The sequence below is a fragment of the Bacillus rossius genome, chromosome 1 (assembly GCF_032445375.1).
Source record: "Bacillus rossius redtenbacheri isolate Brsri chromosome 1, Brsri_v3, whole genome shotgun sequence".
In the NCBI taxonomy this organism is placed as follows: Eukaryota; Metazoa; Arthropoda; class Insecta; order Phasmatodea; family Bacillidae; genus Bacillus; species Bacillus rossius.
Window position 1 is genome coordinate 266,449,988 of NC_086330.1, and position 17,705 is coordinate 266,467,692.

Sequence of the window (17,705 nt, forward strand, 5' to 3'; positions counted from 1 at the left end):
TAATGAGAAAGTAAGAAAGGCTAAATAAGTATTATTATTATATTTCATATCCACTTAATCTATAATAAAATAATCATGCTAAATAAATAGCACTCATTGAATTTGATGAATTAAAAAAGATTAATTTTTTTGAGATTTTAAGTTATTTTCTTTCAATACTTATTGATTTCAGATTTTGTTTCATTTTGGTGCTCTATGGTGTACAAACTTGCATTTTAGACTTGTATAGTGTTTTGAATAATTTTAATCTTCATTGTTTTGTTGCCAAAAGTGACTTGTTTTCCAAAACTACTGCAATAAATGTCATACCAAAAAAGAAAATGCCATGAAGATATTCCACACATATCTTGATTGTAGAATTCTATTTCTATTCTGAAGATGTCTCTCTCCACAACAGCTGTGAATGTTAAGCTGTTGGATTCCAGAAAAATTACACATTCCAGAGGTTCATGATGTTCTGGTGATGGACTTGGTAGCTTGCCGTTCTAATTGGAAGATGTTTTTTTTTTATTTTTTAATATGAAATAGTGTCTCTTCGTGCCAGGGGAAATTGTTTGTTTATTTACGAGATAGCCAGCCTTTTCCTCGTTTTGTGTGGCATTAAAGAACATTGGAAATAAATACAAAATTTCTATTTTCAACATGTTTCACAATGTATGTTACGCTATAAGGACAGGAAGAGGCATATGCTATACAACTGATTGTCTTTAAACATTTCCATTTTTTTTTTGCTTTTGGGCATTTATAAAACTCTTGAGTGTCTTTACATAATTTGTTGACTTTGTTGTTCCTTAGTAACATTAAGGCAGTTTCAATTGTTTGGGCACTGTCACAAAAGGTTTGAAAAATGTTGTGTGTGTAGGTGGTCCTGCCAATTTAATTTCTGATAAAACCCAGATTTTACTCCTAAACATTTACAGTATGTCAATAAATTTATCATGTCCTGTGAGTTTTCTGATAACCACTTTAAATACAGTGTAACTTCCCAATATCCCTACTAGAGGAAATTCCACTGTTTAAATTGCCATGTTTATGTATCTTCGTTGGCAAGTTTTAAACCTCACTGTATGTTTCAACCACTACTTAAAAGTTACTGTATAAAGGAATATAGAATTACACAAACACTGTCCACCATAAATGACAAAGCTTAATCTGCACAACAAGTAAATTAAACCAAACAGTACACATACTTTCTTATTCTGGTGTCTTGTGCCAAGTTGCCATACAAGAACGGCATGTGCTCCAAGCGAGCCAGCTTCTCGTCCGCAGACGCGAGGAACTTTGCGCACAAGGAGTCATCCTCCAGCAGAGCGTCAGCCACTTGTGCCGCACACTCCGCGGAGCGGGTCAGGTTGTTCAAGAGGCAGCACAGCAGCTCTGCCATGTTGACGGGTGCATCCGTCAGCAGTGCGAAGGTGTCTGCTGCAACACGAAGCCTCTTCCCGGCAACCTGGTCGGGTCAGAAAGAAAATTTCAGGTTTTTACACAGCACAGTAATTTACAGCTTGGCTCAACTGCATCTAACATGTTGGATTTTTTGGTTCTCTGCTAATTTCATATTTTTATGGTATCAACACCAACCCTCTGTGTTTCCTAGGGTTACTAAGGCCGACACACCGCCGTGACAATGGGTTTACAGGTCAAGCCTGCTGTTAACTCACCTCCACTAGTAACCACTTCAACTTAAGGGTAGTGTGTGCGCAGTTCTAGTCCGATCACCTTTGCCAGTGTGAGAATCTTAGTACTCAGTTTTACATATAGACTTGCATTCAGAAGCTGAAAGCTGTGTGTTTACTGTGAAAATAGTGTGCTACGAACATTTATGCATGCGCACAATTATTTGTGATTAGGGCCTCGACTAGGGAGAGTAATTTAAACTGTAAACATTAGTATAAATGAGTGAAAGTTTGGTTAATGGTGCAGCCATAGATAAAGTAAGCGAATATAACACTCCAGCTAAAAATCACTGTGAGAATTACGAATGTGAAGGCAGTGACTTTTCTCCATACAATATAAAAAGTGAAGCATATTTGCCTCCAACAATTTTTTTTTGTTACACCCACCAAATAATGACCAAAATTTTGGCATCTTCAGCATTACCCGGTGCTTATGAACACCCAGAAACATTAAAACTTTACTGCCCAGCAAGGGAATGAATGTGTTAGACCTGACTGATTGTAAGAGTACTTTTACTTACGAGAAGATGGTGAAAAATTGGTTATTCTTTATGAACATATACAAAAAATGCAAAATGAGAAACCCAGCTAACATATCTAAGTAATTATGGACAGAAATAAATTTGAGATACAGAAATTTAGCATCGAATTCCCAACAACATATGTGAAAATGAATTCTTCCAGTACTACACACGAAACGAGTTGTCACTAAAGCAAAATAAAAAAGTACAACCAGATTACCTCCCACACACCAATGGACATGGATAGTTGGAAAACAGCCTATGGAAAAATGTCTAAAAAAATTTTATTCAGAGGCAACCTGCCCTGAAGACGATCATTATTAAAAGCATTCAGAAACCACAGGTATGCCAAGTATGCAGGATGCCACCAATGAATGTAATAAGCCCCCTGAAAAACAACATGACCACCACACAAGGAATGATGTTCAATAGAAAATCTAACAAGACCATCACAGAAGGAATGACATTCAACAGAACCACCACCAAATTCAAGATGCCAACGATAACAGTGAAAACAGGCCTCAACCAAGCTTTTAGCATACACAAAGCAGCACTGAACACAATCTTGAAGCACCACTATGCAATTAGTTGCACCAGCTTTAACATCAAAATCTATACCGAAACAGCAGATGACGATGATGCAGTCTTACACTACCTTAGTGACAAAAAAGTGTTACACCCAACCAAGACAAGACCAGAAGAATAGTTAACTTGTTATTCGAGGTCTTGGTGTGTACTGTGACAATGTGGGACTGAACATATTGTCCAGTTCCATGAGGGAGAACTGGTCCCCGTCCTTCTGTTCCTGCTGTCCTTGAAGGGCACCACGCAGCTTGCATCGGTCCTGGGCACACTACCTGGACCTACAGAGGTCAGCAGCATTGCATCACTGCCAACGTCGAGCCGTCGAGGGCCTTCCAGCAACTGCTGTGCAAGGTGTGAGCGCTGCCTGCACCAGGACCAAAGGAGGACACGACCACATGTGTGAATTGTGTGTAACACATGGTGACGGACAGCACCCACATCACAGCCTCCAGGGACTGCCCAGTCAGGCTGTTGAGCGGCAAGGTATACACCTCAATACACAAATAACACTGTAAATTTTTCCCAACGCTGCAATAACCAAAGACCACATTCGCCAGCACATGAAAATCTTTTAAAGCACAATCCCCAACACCAGCACCTCAACAATTAGTTCAGACACACCCACGCTTCCTTAAACTTCACATTCTGCCAACCTAGGAACAACCACCTCCGCTTAATAAAAAATATAATACAAAACTCAATCCTCTTAGCAAACTCACAGAATTTTAAAAGTTCAGTTTATGTTATATGTGTTTTTAAAATATGTTTTCATTTTTTTATCTATTTAGCTATACAAATGTGAGAAATTAAAATATTGCATATAAGCATAAGTGTACGCATCAAGGCTAGTAAAAAACTTGATATCAAACATTCATAAGAATTACAAAATACATAATAAAAAATAATAATAACTGTTTGCAAGTACATAATCTCAAATAAAATACAAACAACGTGATCATGGTAAAGTTGTAACATCGCAGTATTCTTGCCCCCTACTATCAATAACTCTGACAGAGAATGTTTTATGTTTATGTTTTCTGGATGTTTCATAATTATTTTGTACTCATGATTCTTCTATTATGTATAATAACTTAAGTCATTCTGTTTGTGCATTAATAGTATTATTGAGTTGGGTTAGGTTCTATATAAATCTGAATGTAGTGTGTTTTATTATTATTTGTTTCATTATTATTTACTTAATCATTTAAGGTTAACATGTGTATTAATAACATTTCGTCAAATTTTAAAGGATATTCTTGGTAGTAAAACTGGAACATTCTACAACATTCTAGAAGGTTTTAAAAGAAAGGAAGACAGGCACGACACACTGTCGCCAGCAAGTTATTTTTCACACCACAAGTTACTGCGTTGTTGGAAAAACCCAGCACGTGGGTGCATAACTACACCGAAATAGACTGTAACTTTGGTTGGGCACGGTCCTGCCAGCCAATCAGAGCAAGCTTTGGGGTGGTGAAATGTGTCTTCCCATACTTTTAGAGACAAACAGTTTTCCAGGATTTTTTCCTTTATGGTCAGGTACTGAATATTGTATTGTGATTGGTCAGTTGGCCCACAGGGTTGCCTCCCTTTGTTTCTAGCTTTGTAAAGGAATGTAACTGCATGGTGCAAGTTAGTTGTCGCTTGATCGTCACTATGTGCAGCCGCATTGTCAGCAGCTCGCCGAAAAAAAATTAAGTAATTTTACGAATAGCTAACTTCACGCCTGATGGTTGGGCCCAGGCCGAAACGTAACTTTTTTTTTATTTTATTAATTTTTGATTTTAATTTAAAATTTGACTACAAGCCGTCTGCATCAGCCCAGGGTGACTTGTCACCACCCACCCGGTAAAATTTTCCGCGGGAGGACGTACCTGGTTAAGTGAACTTAACCTAGGGACTTAATTTTTTTTTAATATCAAGCGACAGGAAGCTGTGAAGTCCAACTGGAACAGTGTTGGTATGTATTGAAATTTTTTTTTTATCAGAAAGTAATCTGACCAGTATAAAAACTTTTTCAATTAACAAAAATTCATCAGAGGACTGAACTGTGGTCATTCTATGTGTAAGTTGAAGTTTTTTTGTTTTTTTTTGAGAAAGTAATAAACAAAGGAAGTTTGAAACCCTTTATTTTTTCAACATAATTTTTACCAAATAACTCATTTTGGTTAAATAAACGACATAACTTAAAAACAATTTATAAGTAACTAACTACAACAGTAAGTTTTAGTGTGCCGAAACAATCTAGAATGTTACAAAGTAGATTATGTAAGTAGCACAAACACGTGATTACATACACAATTTTATTACCAAAATAATATCATAGTAACACGAATATATATGTTCAATGTGAACCAGTGTGAGAAAGCAATTAAAAACATAAGTCTCATGTGTTCAATACAAATATTGATTACTAGAACATTATTATATGGCGTAAATTCATAAGGATCATAAGTAAAATAATATAAGAATGCTTATATGATCAAATGCAAATACTGGCTGTGAGACAGACACATTTATATTAAGTTAAAGATTTTGACGAGAGCACAACAACATGATGCAACTGGAATCGATCATGGGCGGTATTTTACAAACGCACAAATAAGTGAATGAATGTTAACAAAGATAATATAGTGCAGGCCTGCCGATTTCGCAGATTTTTAAACCTCAAAACGGATTGCTGGATTTTGAACGAATATCACGGATTTTAAATAAAGCTTAGTACAATACTGCACTAATGTACGTTTGTAAACAAATACAAATTCCATACACACATTCAACATGGAGCGCAACCTTTACACGTTCTAGTGCTGCCCCAAGGGGCAAAATTTTTAAACAGCCATTAGACGCACTGATATCGACTATCGATATTTCTCATGAAAGAATTTGAACCGCTCGCGGCAGAATCGAGAAACAACATTCTCGACACAGCAATGAATCATTGAAATTCTACGCCTACCCATACCGTTTTCTTCTATGGTCGTGTTGAATGTAAACAGGAATCTTAACGATGAATACCACTTGTTTATGTTTGTTAACATTGTCTCGAGAGAAACACATCGTCGCTTCAGCTATTTATTGAAAATGAAAATTTCTTAAGCATAGTTTTTTTGATCGTAACCTCTGCGCGTTACGATGAATATAAAGCAAAAGGCATCACCAGAAAGCGTCCCATTCAAACAACATTATAAAAGGGAATGGGAGAATGAATTGAAATGGGTGAAGCCTGAGAGTAGTGTTTTCCAAGCAAAGTGCACAGTTTGTAATTCTATCCTTTGCGTTTCCAATGGAGGGTTGAAGGATTTGTGCCGTCATGGCAATACTGAGAGCAACAAAAAAAATCTCAGATGTGTTGAACAAAACTCTTCGCTCACAAACTTTGTAATTAAAGATGATAATGGGAGTGTTGAAGCGGATTTACTGTGGGCTAACTTTGTTTGCGAAAACAATTTGTTCATGAACCTGAGTGATAGTTTCACTAATTTAGTACCAAAAATGTTCCCAGACAGTGACATTGCTAGAAATTTTTGTTGTGGTCACACAAAAACTGGTAAAATCATCCAACAGGCATTGGCTTTTTCCGAAGAGGAAGAAATCGTCAATGTGATGAAAAAAACATTTTTTACACTCTTAATTGATGAGTCTACTGACATAACAGTGCACAGGCAGATGATTATTTTGGCCAGATATTTTGTTAGTCAGCAAGTAGAAACACACTTGTACAAGGTCATGGCTATTGAGGGCAAAGCAACTGGTCAGAACTTATTTAATCTTGTAAATAAGTCATTTCAGAAAGACGATATTCGTTGGAAAAACTGCCTTAGCATGTCATCAGATGGTGCAAAGGCTATGGTTGGGGAGTTTAACGCAGTACTTTCGCAAGTAAAAGGAAAACAAGAAAATGTATGGTTTCTGCATTGTACTTGCCATGTTTCCCATCTGGCTGCATCACATGCCTGTGGTGCACTACCAGGTGTGTGTGAACCGTTTTCTAGAGATGTTTATACTTATTTCAAGACATCTGGAAAAAGCCAAGATGAGTACACACATGTCCAGCAGTTGTTGGAGGTAGAAGAACATAAGATTTTGCGTCCTCCTTTCAACAGATGGCTGGCACTACTTCAGTGTGTAAATCGTATGTTGGAGCAATGGCCAGCTTTAACTGAATATTTTGATTCAGTTGATGCAAAAGAGAGCTCTTTGGAATCTGTACAACGATTCAGATCAACACTACACTCATGTTCAGGCAAACTGTACTTTCTTTTTCTTCAAGCAGTGTTGCCACGGTTTGAAAAATTCAATTTGCTGTTCCAACAAGAACGTCCGTATTTACACAAGTTGTACAGTGAGATGAGTACACTGCTGCGACAAACAATTGCAAGTTTCGTCCAGTTTGGTGTGATTCAGAAAAGTGATCTAACCTCCATTGATTTTCAGCATTCAAACCAGCTTTCAGATTCATCCTTATTTGTTGGGCATGCAACCCGTACGTTTCTGGCAGAAAATGAGATTCCTACGTCTGAAAAAATTGAATTTTTTGACAATGTAAGGGAATTTTATGAGACTGGAACAAAAGAATTGTACAGACTTCTTCCTGTGAATGATGTAGTTCTTCAGAACATAGTTTGTTTTTGACCCAACCAAAAAACATTGTGGGGAGTGGAAAAAGATGGAAAAACTAGCCGAAGTTTTCCCAAATGTAATTTCTGATGGAGAACACGATTCTCTGAATGCAGAATTTTTTGATTATACACTTTGGGACTTACCTGAATCCATTTGTCCACACTCAGACGCAGTTGATGTATTTTGGTACAAAGTTTTCAAGCATGAGGAGAACGGCAAACCACGTTTCTCAACCTTGTGCAAATTAGCAAGAGCAATGATGATACTCCCTCACAGCAACACCAGTGTAGAGAGAGCATTCAGTCAGCTCAAACTAATCAAGACAGCACATCGGTCATCTTTACAGGCACCAATGCTGAATGCCTTGATGCAGGTTTCTGTTAGGAAGCGTGTAGCTGAGTTTAAACCTACTGCTGAGTTGAGGAAAAAAGCAAGAAACTTAAAATAAGTGTGTTTTGAAAAACAGTTATGTGAACACTGACTGTACAAAATATAAACCAAATATTTTGCATTATTCTCCCAACATACTTTTTCATTGTTACGTGAAGGCATTTTGTTGAAATGAATATTTCAGTTGTACTATTTTCCATAATAATAAGAACTTTGTTTGAACCAAAATTTTATAGTAAGAACAACTGATTTGGTTGCATGTATTTATTTCTTAATAAGTATATTATTTTCTCGAACATTACTTCATTTGGATGGATATTAGTTTTTAAGAAATTCAAGTAATAAAAATTTTTCAGGGTCAAAATACTTATTTTGTCGTCGCAAGGATTTTCATGTATATGCTTGTCATATTTTCAAGGATTTTCAAGGATTTTTGGATGTTTTGTCAAGGATTCATGTTCATGACCTGGTGGCAGCCCTGATATAGTGTGTGGCAGTCAGAAAATGATTTTAAGCAACAGAGTTACTGGTTACGTTTCTGTATGTGTCACCACAATAAATCTACAAATGCTCCAAAGCCTAATACTTACACGCCCATGAACATATTTGCAGCACTGCATACAAAAATTTGTACCTAGAAACGGAAGAGGGTCATGCGCAGCACAGGACTAAGGGAGGGGAGTGAACTGCAGAGGGGCAACAAAAAGGTGGGAAAGGGGAGAGAGGAAGAATACTCTGAGCTGAAAATATGCACAAAGGCAGAGATAACCAAAGTACAACGAAGATAGCATTAGCCGTTCACTGCAAATATAAGATCTCAAGCGTGAGATCACAGAAATTATTTTGTTTAGTTTACCCAGTTATAGAAACCCAGAAAATGGGTGAACAAGACACTTTAGTCCGGCCAAAATTTTATAGTGTTTCTTGCCTGATATTTTAACAAACAGCACATGACATGCAGAGTAAGCCAAACTTTAAGATGAAGGCATGCAATAAATGTTCAACTGACAATGAATTTATCTTTGTCAATGCTGCACTAAGTACTTGTTTTCAGCATCCAGCACCGAAATTCATAGCAACATTAACGAACAACAGGTTAAATTTTTATCAAAGCTTCCTCTATTCTTGGTAGAAATACTCTAGGCACACCCGAATCCGGCTAAAATTAATATCAAACTCTGTGGGTTATGTGATGTCTGCCTACTTATATGCACCTGTCACAGTATACATACTAACATGGACAGTGTGATCAAAAACCAGGTGTATATGTTAAGTCTTCAATCCCCTAAACTTCCTAACTAGAGTGTGTCGTTTTATGTTTCGACAAGGCATTCTGCATAAACTCAAAACTATTAGAAGTCAATGTTTGTGAACTGGAATAAATAAGTAATACAATTCTTCAGTTCACCTGCTAGAAGTTATGTTTTAAATAGTTTTAATATGGAACCTGTTAATGAATAGGTACTTAACTTTGAAAACACATTTTTTTTTTAGCCTAAATGCCATAAATTTTGTTAAAACAAAATAGTTTAAATGACGATACAAAATATTAATAATCAGAAAGTTCACGCAGTTAACCTTCTTGACAGCAACAGTCACCAATAACCTCAGAGCTCATGGTACAGTATGCCTCGAATATCACAGATATGTACTCACATTTTGATAAATATCCTCTAAGCTGCTGCTGAGCAAAGCAGCGCAGCCTTCTTTGTAAGACGATATGTTGATGAGAGCACGACAAGCATCTTTTTCCACGTCCGTGAAACCTGAATGGACCCAGTAGAGCAATGATGCTAAGGCTTCAGGACTGTCAATTACGACTTTGCATGATTTGTATGATGAAGTTTTTCCTGCAACACAAACACACCTATCTTTAATTCCCATGTAAACAATAACTTTTTATAATTTTGCTATAAGGCATCTAGGTTTATTACAAGACAGTAAAAAAGATCTAGGGAGATCTAGGGAGTTTCTTCAGATATTACCAAATTCCTCTGGCAAGATACTTCAGTCAAAAATTAACAACACATCAATGGAGTTGTATTTTACTTAACAATGGATATAGCATGGGATAAGAATGTTAAAACAATTAACAAAAGTGAAACTAACTACAATTTGGTTTATACTTCTTTTTGAGGAAGGCGAGAAAAACTGAATATAACTACATGAATGTCTTCAAAATTATGTTATGCAGTGTAACATGAGTTATAAAAACATAGGTACATTTTTAACAACATAACATATTTGTGCCACATAACTAAACATTTTAATTCAATCCCAGATGATTTTATAAACTAACCCAATGATTACTTTTAATACTTTACTTAAACTAATTTTTTTTTAAGTTTATGTAAGTATTGTGTGTTACCATTAGCCTAGGTGCAGTAAGACATGAATACCACGCTATTGATTTTCCTTTCACAGTTATTAAGCCGCGTCCACACTTGTATCAGATCACCGTATCTGTATCATGATCGTGTATCATGATCGCCGTGCTAAAACAGAGTCCTGTATTATGCGCGCGTATCATTTTGATACAATGATCGGATCGGGGATGATCCCACCAAGAGTCGGTTTTATGCAGTCACATCAAAGGAAAGATACGTGATACAGATAGACAGTGTGGACGGGTCGTCCGATCACCGCCGCGTGTGCCTCCTCCCGCGCCCCCTTGCACAAACATGTAACGCGCATACATCGAATTCCACACCGCAGTACGTAATTCATAAATATATTTAAATTTCCTGCAGTTGACAAGTAACCTTTATAGAGGAGCTACTTACTGCTAGTGGCGTGGTAATAATGGATTCGCACTGGTCCAAGGAAATGGTTCAGGAATTGATAAGCTGCTATCAACAAAAGAGTGTTTTGTGGAACCCAAAGGATCCTCATCATTTTAATAAGCTGAAAAAGAATGATGCATGGGAGGAAATTGCGAACAATGTTGGCAATTTGATTGGGGTGATTATCAGAATAGGCTGCATTTTGCATCCCAGTGTAATTTTCCTAAGATTTAACAAATTTACTATTGTGTTTTTTTTAAGGATGTGCGAGTCTCGGCATCATCGAGAACGAGTCGAGACAGAAATTTTCTCGATCTCGTCTCGAGATAATTTTTTTTGGCTAGGAATTTTCGAGAATTTTGTAAACAAGAAATAGGTTAGGTAATATAATATATTGAGGCAGCATTTTGCGTTGCGTGTTGAAATAATTAACATATCTTCAACGTAACGTAGATCGAATAAAATAAAATATACTTGTTACGATAGTATACACGATAAATTATTAAAAAGTTAAAAACGAACAACTTCCGTTCACAAGTCACCACATGAAACGGTAAACGTAAACAATGAATTGTGCTGTGGTTATCACATTAAATTACAGAAGAAAATGATTATTTTCCGTTAATAAAACCAACATTAAAGTTAAAAATAAATCATTTTCGGTATCAATATCAAGTATCAACGTAAAACGGTATGGTAAAAAATAAAAATATAAACATGACTGCAGAATTCTTCCGCGATTGCATTTTGTTTTATGGCCTTAGGTTATACACACGGCCAGCAGTATATAACAAGCAACATGATGTTTAAATTGCTGTCCGTATCGATAGTGACATATCGATAGTGGTGAATGTTCAGACTTTCATGATCAAGTACCGTCCATGGCTCAAGGAAACTGTATAGACTATGGAGTCAATAACGTATGTTTACATACGACAGTAGGCAAATAAACTGTTAAGTGAGTGTAAAGGTAAAGTTGTAATTACAAACCGAAAACAAGTAAAGTTGAGTGCGATGGAGGAAAGTGTTAGTGGTGTGGATAAAAAAGAACGGAAATTGGCCACAATATGGAACTTTTATTTAAAAAAGAAAGAAGGTGGCGAATGTAAATTGTGTAAAAACATTATTAAAACGCCTTCATGCTCGACAAGTGGACTTTTGCGGCACTTGAAACAACATCCAGCCGCTGAAAAAGAATTCAACAAAATAACTGCTGAAGAAAAGAAGACTTCTAGTCGACAACTTTCAATGTTTGAGTGTGTTGCAAAAAAACAGAAGCTTTGCATCAGCAATGTGAGGAAAAATCAAATAGACAAAAAAATTGCTATCATGATGGCTTGTGATTTTCAACCTTACAGCATGGTGGATGACCATGGCTTCAGAGGTCTAATCAACGAATTAGAACCTAGCTACGAGATTCCTTCGCGAACAACATTTTCAAGGACGGTTATACCACAGTTGTATCAAGAGGAAAGAACCAAACTGGCTGATGAAATTAGTACATATGCCATCAATGGTCTGGAGTCACTTTCTTTCACTACCAATACATGGTCATCTAGGAGACATGAAAGCTACATTTCGCTTACAGGGCCATTACCTAACAGAAGAGTTCAAATTAAAATGCCATATTCTTGGCAATTACCACTTTCCAGGCTCACATACTGCAGATGCAGTACATGCAAAGCTTGTAGGGGCAATGGAAGAATGGAATTTGCCAACTGATCAAGTCCCAGTTTATGTCATAACAGACAATGCAAAAAACCTTAAATGTGCCATAAGGAAAACCTTATTTCATCATGTTCAGTGTTTTGCACATACACTACAGTTGGCACTGCACGATGCAAAAAATGAACATGATATTACAGTACTTTTGGCAAAAGGACGAGCTATTGTTGGCCATTATCGACACAGTAATGTTGCTCATGAGAGGCTGCATGCACTTCAAGTGAAGCTAAACAAACCTGTTCACGAGCTACTGCCAATGGTGCCAACTAGACGGAATAGTGAATACACCATGCTGTCACATCTTGTTGAGCAGCAGGTGCCCAATTTCTGCTGATTTAGGAGAGAGCATGGCAGTGGAGAACTTCACCTCTAGTGAGTGGAAACTAGCTGCTAGCATTGCACATATTTTGCAGCCAATAGATGAGGCCACAACCGAGTTATGTTACTCAAAGTTCCCAACACTGTCATCGAAAATCCCATTGATATATGGAATTGAAGCAATGCTTACTAACTATGTCCAAACAGACCAATGCAAATCTGGTACTGCATTTGCTAAATCACTGCAAAGAGGTTTAAAAACAAGATTTCCTTCATATTCTTGTGTGAAAGAAGATCTTCTTTCAATGGTGCTTGACCCTAGATTCAAGACTGTGGAATTGCAAGAACATGAAAAGTTGTGCACGAAATACATCACTTCACATCAGCAACCTGAAAATGATTATCGTCCTGAACCAGAACTGGACCAGGTGAGTGAAGCTAAAGAGACTTGCTCACTGTGGTCAAGTTTTGAAGTGTTGAAGAAGACATCACAATCATCAGTTAGGACTAAATCATCAAGTCTGGAAGAACTAAAAATATATTTACGTGAAGATGTAATTCCAAGGAACGGTGACCCACTTACCTGGTGGAAAAACAAGATACGCTTTCCAGCTCTGGCTAAAGTAGCAAGAAGGTATCTGGCAATACCAGCTACACAAGTTGAAAGCGAACGACTATTTAGTACTGCTGGAAACACTGTGAGCATTAGGCATGAAAATTTGTTGGCTGAAAATGTCTAACAGCTGGTGTTTTTAAATAGCCGCTTTAGACCTTAAATTAGGCTAGCCACTAGAGTGTTCTTTCTTTGTAAACTAATGTTTCATTCATCGTCTTTTGTGGATACTTGATAAAATTATTGAATAATTATGTATGTTTGTCAGATTATTGAGTTTTACTTTTTTGGATCATATTATCCTGTTAACTAAAGTACAGATTTCTCGATCTCGACTCGATTCTAGAGAATTTTTAAATTGCTTTCTCGATCTCGTCTCGAATTCAAAAAAGTCTTTCTCGCACATGCCTAGTTTTTTTTTTTCTTTCAGATATTGTAAATGATTTAAGATTGTTATTTACATTTTTTATTGTACTATATGGATGCCATAATTTCTAAATTATGTAAAATGTCCAGTAGCATGGATGTCTTTGACCACACTTTTACAGATGAATGTATATAATTCAAGTGGTTATTTTAATAAGTAGTATGAACTAAGGCCAGTTTCATAAAAATATTTATCAAGGGATAATTTATTCATATACATATTTTTTTTAGATGATAAAAATTGGTTTTCATGTGTTTGAAAAATTGTCCCCAAAGTCTTATGTCTTTAGCATGGACAGTGTTTAAGAGTCTTTAAATGAAAAAGAATATTTAGTTTTCCATTTTATTCTGGAGTAAATTTATTTACCTTTACTATAGGTTGGCTGCACTGGCTTCAAATTGGAGGGAAAAGTAATAAGAAAAGTGTGTTTACTTATTGTGAATGTATTTTTCAGGTAAAAAGGAAAATTATATGTCTTTAGAATGGATTGAATTCTGGCTAAGTTATTAATGATAAATTAAAATGTGAACAACAATTTAAAACCAAGTGAACGTATAAACTTCATGAAAAGTTTCATACTGATTGGTCCTTACATATGGAATATAATTGTGGTTAACCTAACTTTTGTCAATAGCATGGACAGATTCAAGTATCTTTAGCATGGACTTTCTGCATCCATGCTAAAGACTCAGTATCCATGCTACAGACAAATTTATATACAATTGCATTTAGGACTTACCAGTATTTCATCACTGTTGCAGGTAATGGCTAGAACCAAGGGGCATTTAAGCAATGAAGAAAGGTTGAAGCGGAAGAGAGAGTGTGAGAAAAGGAGGCGTGAAAATATGAAAAAAGATCCGGAAAAATTAAGAGCACTGAAAGAAAAAAAACATGAAATCTACTTAAAAGCAAAAGAGTCAGGAAAAGTTAAGTTGGTGAAAGACATGAATTCACGTGAGAAAAGAATGTACAAGAAGAAGTGGAGAACAGAAAAAAAATGCTACAAAAGAAAAAAGAATGCGAAGGAAATATGAACACTTTTATAAGAGAGAATACACCAGTGACTTCAAATGAAGAAACAAGTGACCATGCAAGTACACCACATCTACCAACAGTTGCAGAAACTTTGAACACATCACAAAGTATAAAGGAACGTTGAAGTAGCCAGAAAAAAAAGGGGTAGGAAACAAGTTCGTAGGGACAGAGCAAAAGCTTACCGTCAAATAAATAAACTCAAAACCCAAAATGAGAAACTCAGAAAAAAATATGAAAAGTATAAGAAACAATGGCAAAAGAAGCAAAGAAGTTTCTTTCTCGTTCAATTGCAAAGGGCAACACAAAGCGATCCAATAATTATGTTATGAAAGAATGAAAAGGAATAGAGTAGAGTACATTAAAAATTTGGTAACAACTTTTCTGGAACAGGATGACAACTCCTGGGAAGAAAGACATGATTTCAAGGAAAACGAAACAGAAGAGATATTTGACAGACACTATTAGAAATCTCCACCTCAAGTTTGTGCCATTGCACAAATTTGGTAATTCTCATGCTCACTTTATCTATTTTATAGTTATTGTTTTTACTTTATTTTGTATAGCAAACTGGGAGCCATAATTTTTTTTTATTCTTGAATTTGTAAATCATTTTGTAACCAACAATTTCAGCATAATTTATATTTATAAAAGGACAAGTTTGTGTGTTAAAATTCTTATATTAGTTTTACAACAAAATAATTTTACTTTTGTCCATAATGAATGTTGATTTGGGAAACCGCACTATAGTGTAACTCTATTTGTTTTACATGTGCAGTCTTTCATGTCTCAACTCTATAGTCTTCTTCAGTTGCACAAAATAATACGTCTTTCTTTTTGAAGCATGTTGGCCATGATGTAACTGTTCCTAGCTTCAGCCGTTTCTTAAACTGTTTACATCAATGTCTTAATTAATTCTTCGTACACCGCAAGTGGTGAGTAAAATCGCATATTCCTTCAAGAATATGTGGAAATGATATTTTGTTCAGTTATCTTATTTTGTAATACAATTATGTACAGTGTGTGTGCGGAAGGTGTGGGTGGCCATGGGCGCGATTACTTCGTGACACACAACTTCTTCGTCACCTGAGTCATGGTGCTCCTCAGTGCCTGATGCAGCTCGTCTAATCAGGAAAGATTGTCTTCTTTGTTACTTTCTGCATGCAGAAGAGCAACCATGAGCCACCACATATATAAAGAGAAAGTTTTAACCTAGCATTTTCGGCATTGTTTTGGACTAATAATTAATAAAAAAATTTTTTACTCATCCTATGTAATTCTTAACATCAAAATTAATGTGTTTAACTGAAGTATCTAAAGGGGCCCCTTATCTTAACATTTACCTTTACTATCAGTATGACTGTATACTCATCATTTGATATTAACCTTGTTATTGTTATTATTTAAAGTAAAAGAGTTTAAAGAAAAGAAAATATAAGGAACAGAGAAACGATATTGTTGTATTCATTTAACTAAAACCACTGTCTGTATTAATTTTGACTAGTTAATATTTAACTATTTTATCCTGTAATATGGCCTCCCCAGTCGGCTAAAGGTTCTCATGATTTTACTACACACCTAACAAATCACCATTGAGCCCATTCCCCATGCTTTCACTGTTGGCCTCTGTGCCTCCTTGGTGTTTGGCCCATTCCCCATGCTTTCACTGTTGGCCTCTGTGCCTCCTTGGTGTTTGGCCAGGTTGAGGTAGAGAGGGCGGCAGAAGTTCCAGCAAATTCAGAGTTTCCAAATAAGCTATACTGCCTTTTGTAGACTGCGTCCCTTTTGGATAGTAGCACCAAAGGTGAGTGATCGAGACACATGCCTTTGTGTTAAACATGAGAACTTTAAATTGATAGTGCGAAAAATGCATTTGTTGAAAATTTTTGACACCAATGATGAAGGGAATGTAATTAAAATGTTGATGTGTGAGAAAGAAACAGAAGATTGTTACAGAAGGGTGTGTACTCGTAAATATAAAACTATGTGTTACAAAGACTTTGACTATCACCAACAAGTGACTGTAAAGCAGTGGATAACTAAGAAAGAGAAAGTTATAAGTAAAAAGACAAAATTAGAGATTGAAGTAAAGAAGACAGTGAAAGATGAAGTTCATTTAAAGGTGGGTGATTTGGTGGACATGTTTGAAAATAGTATAGTGAGTTGCATGCAACACAAGTTCAACATCAAACATCAGTATTCAGTCATGTCAAAACTAAAGAAGAATTTACAGTGTACAGACATCCTATTCCACATAGATTTCTCGGAAAATTATAAGTGCAAATATGCTGCTGAAGCACAGTGTGTTCACTTTGGGGCTTCGAGGGAACAGGTCACCCTTCACACTGGTGTAGTTTATGCAGAAGGTGGCGTTAAAGATTCATTTTGCACTTTATCTAAAAGCCAACGTCATGACGCCTTTGCCATAGTGGCACATATGTCTCCAACAATACAGAAGTATTTAGCTAAATTTCCAGATGTTAGAAACCTACATTTCTATTCAGACAGTCTAAGTACACAGTATCGTAATAAAACCATGTATGAAATGATCAAAACTTACATTCCCAGCATATTTCCTGGAAATGAAAAAAATTATTTGGAATTATTCATAATCTGGACATGGTAAGGGGGCCCCGGATGGCATAGGAGGTCTTCTAAAATGTACTGCAGATCGCCTTGTTGCAGAAGGCAATGATGTTTCGAGCTTGGAGGTTCTCTTAAGTTCATTAATGGCGAACATTTCTGGTGTGCACATGGAAGCTGTGAGCGAGGAAGCTGTAATGGAATTAGAACGTAAGGTTGATAAAGAAACTATTATATTTTTTGCAGGGTCTATGAAGGTCCATCAAGTCTGCTGGACAAAGACAAGTAGGCATTTAATGTTCCGAGAATTTGGGTGCTTTGAATGTTCAACAGATACAGTATGCAAGCACTACCATCTGGGAATGCAGATTCCAACTTCATTATCAGATTGTACAAAAGCCTCTAAAGGTTCCAGAGTCTCCTATGAAATTG

General features: G+C 36.3%; 1 protein-coding gene across 11 annotated transcripts in view; it reads right to left on the reverse strand.

The window, feature by feature from the left end:
- LOC134527573 (protein HGH1 homolog) overlaps positions 1-17,705 on the reverse strand; it is a 118,775-nt gene that overhangs the window by 38,802 nt on the left and 62,268 nt on the right. For all 11 annotated transcript variants that reach the window (XM_063360367.1, XM_063360373.1, XM_063360368.1 and 8 more), the window contains 2 exons: positions 9,449-9,642; positions 1,191-1,450 (listed from right to left, as the gene is read on the reverse strand). In XM_063360367.1, the coding sequence (XP_063216437.1) occupies positions 1,191-1,450; positions 9,449-9,642 (454 nt within the window). The remainder of the gene's footprint in view (positions 1-1,190; positions 1,451-9,448; positions 9,643-17,705) is intronic.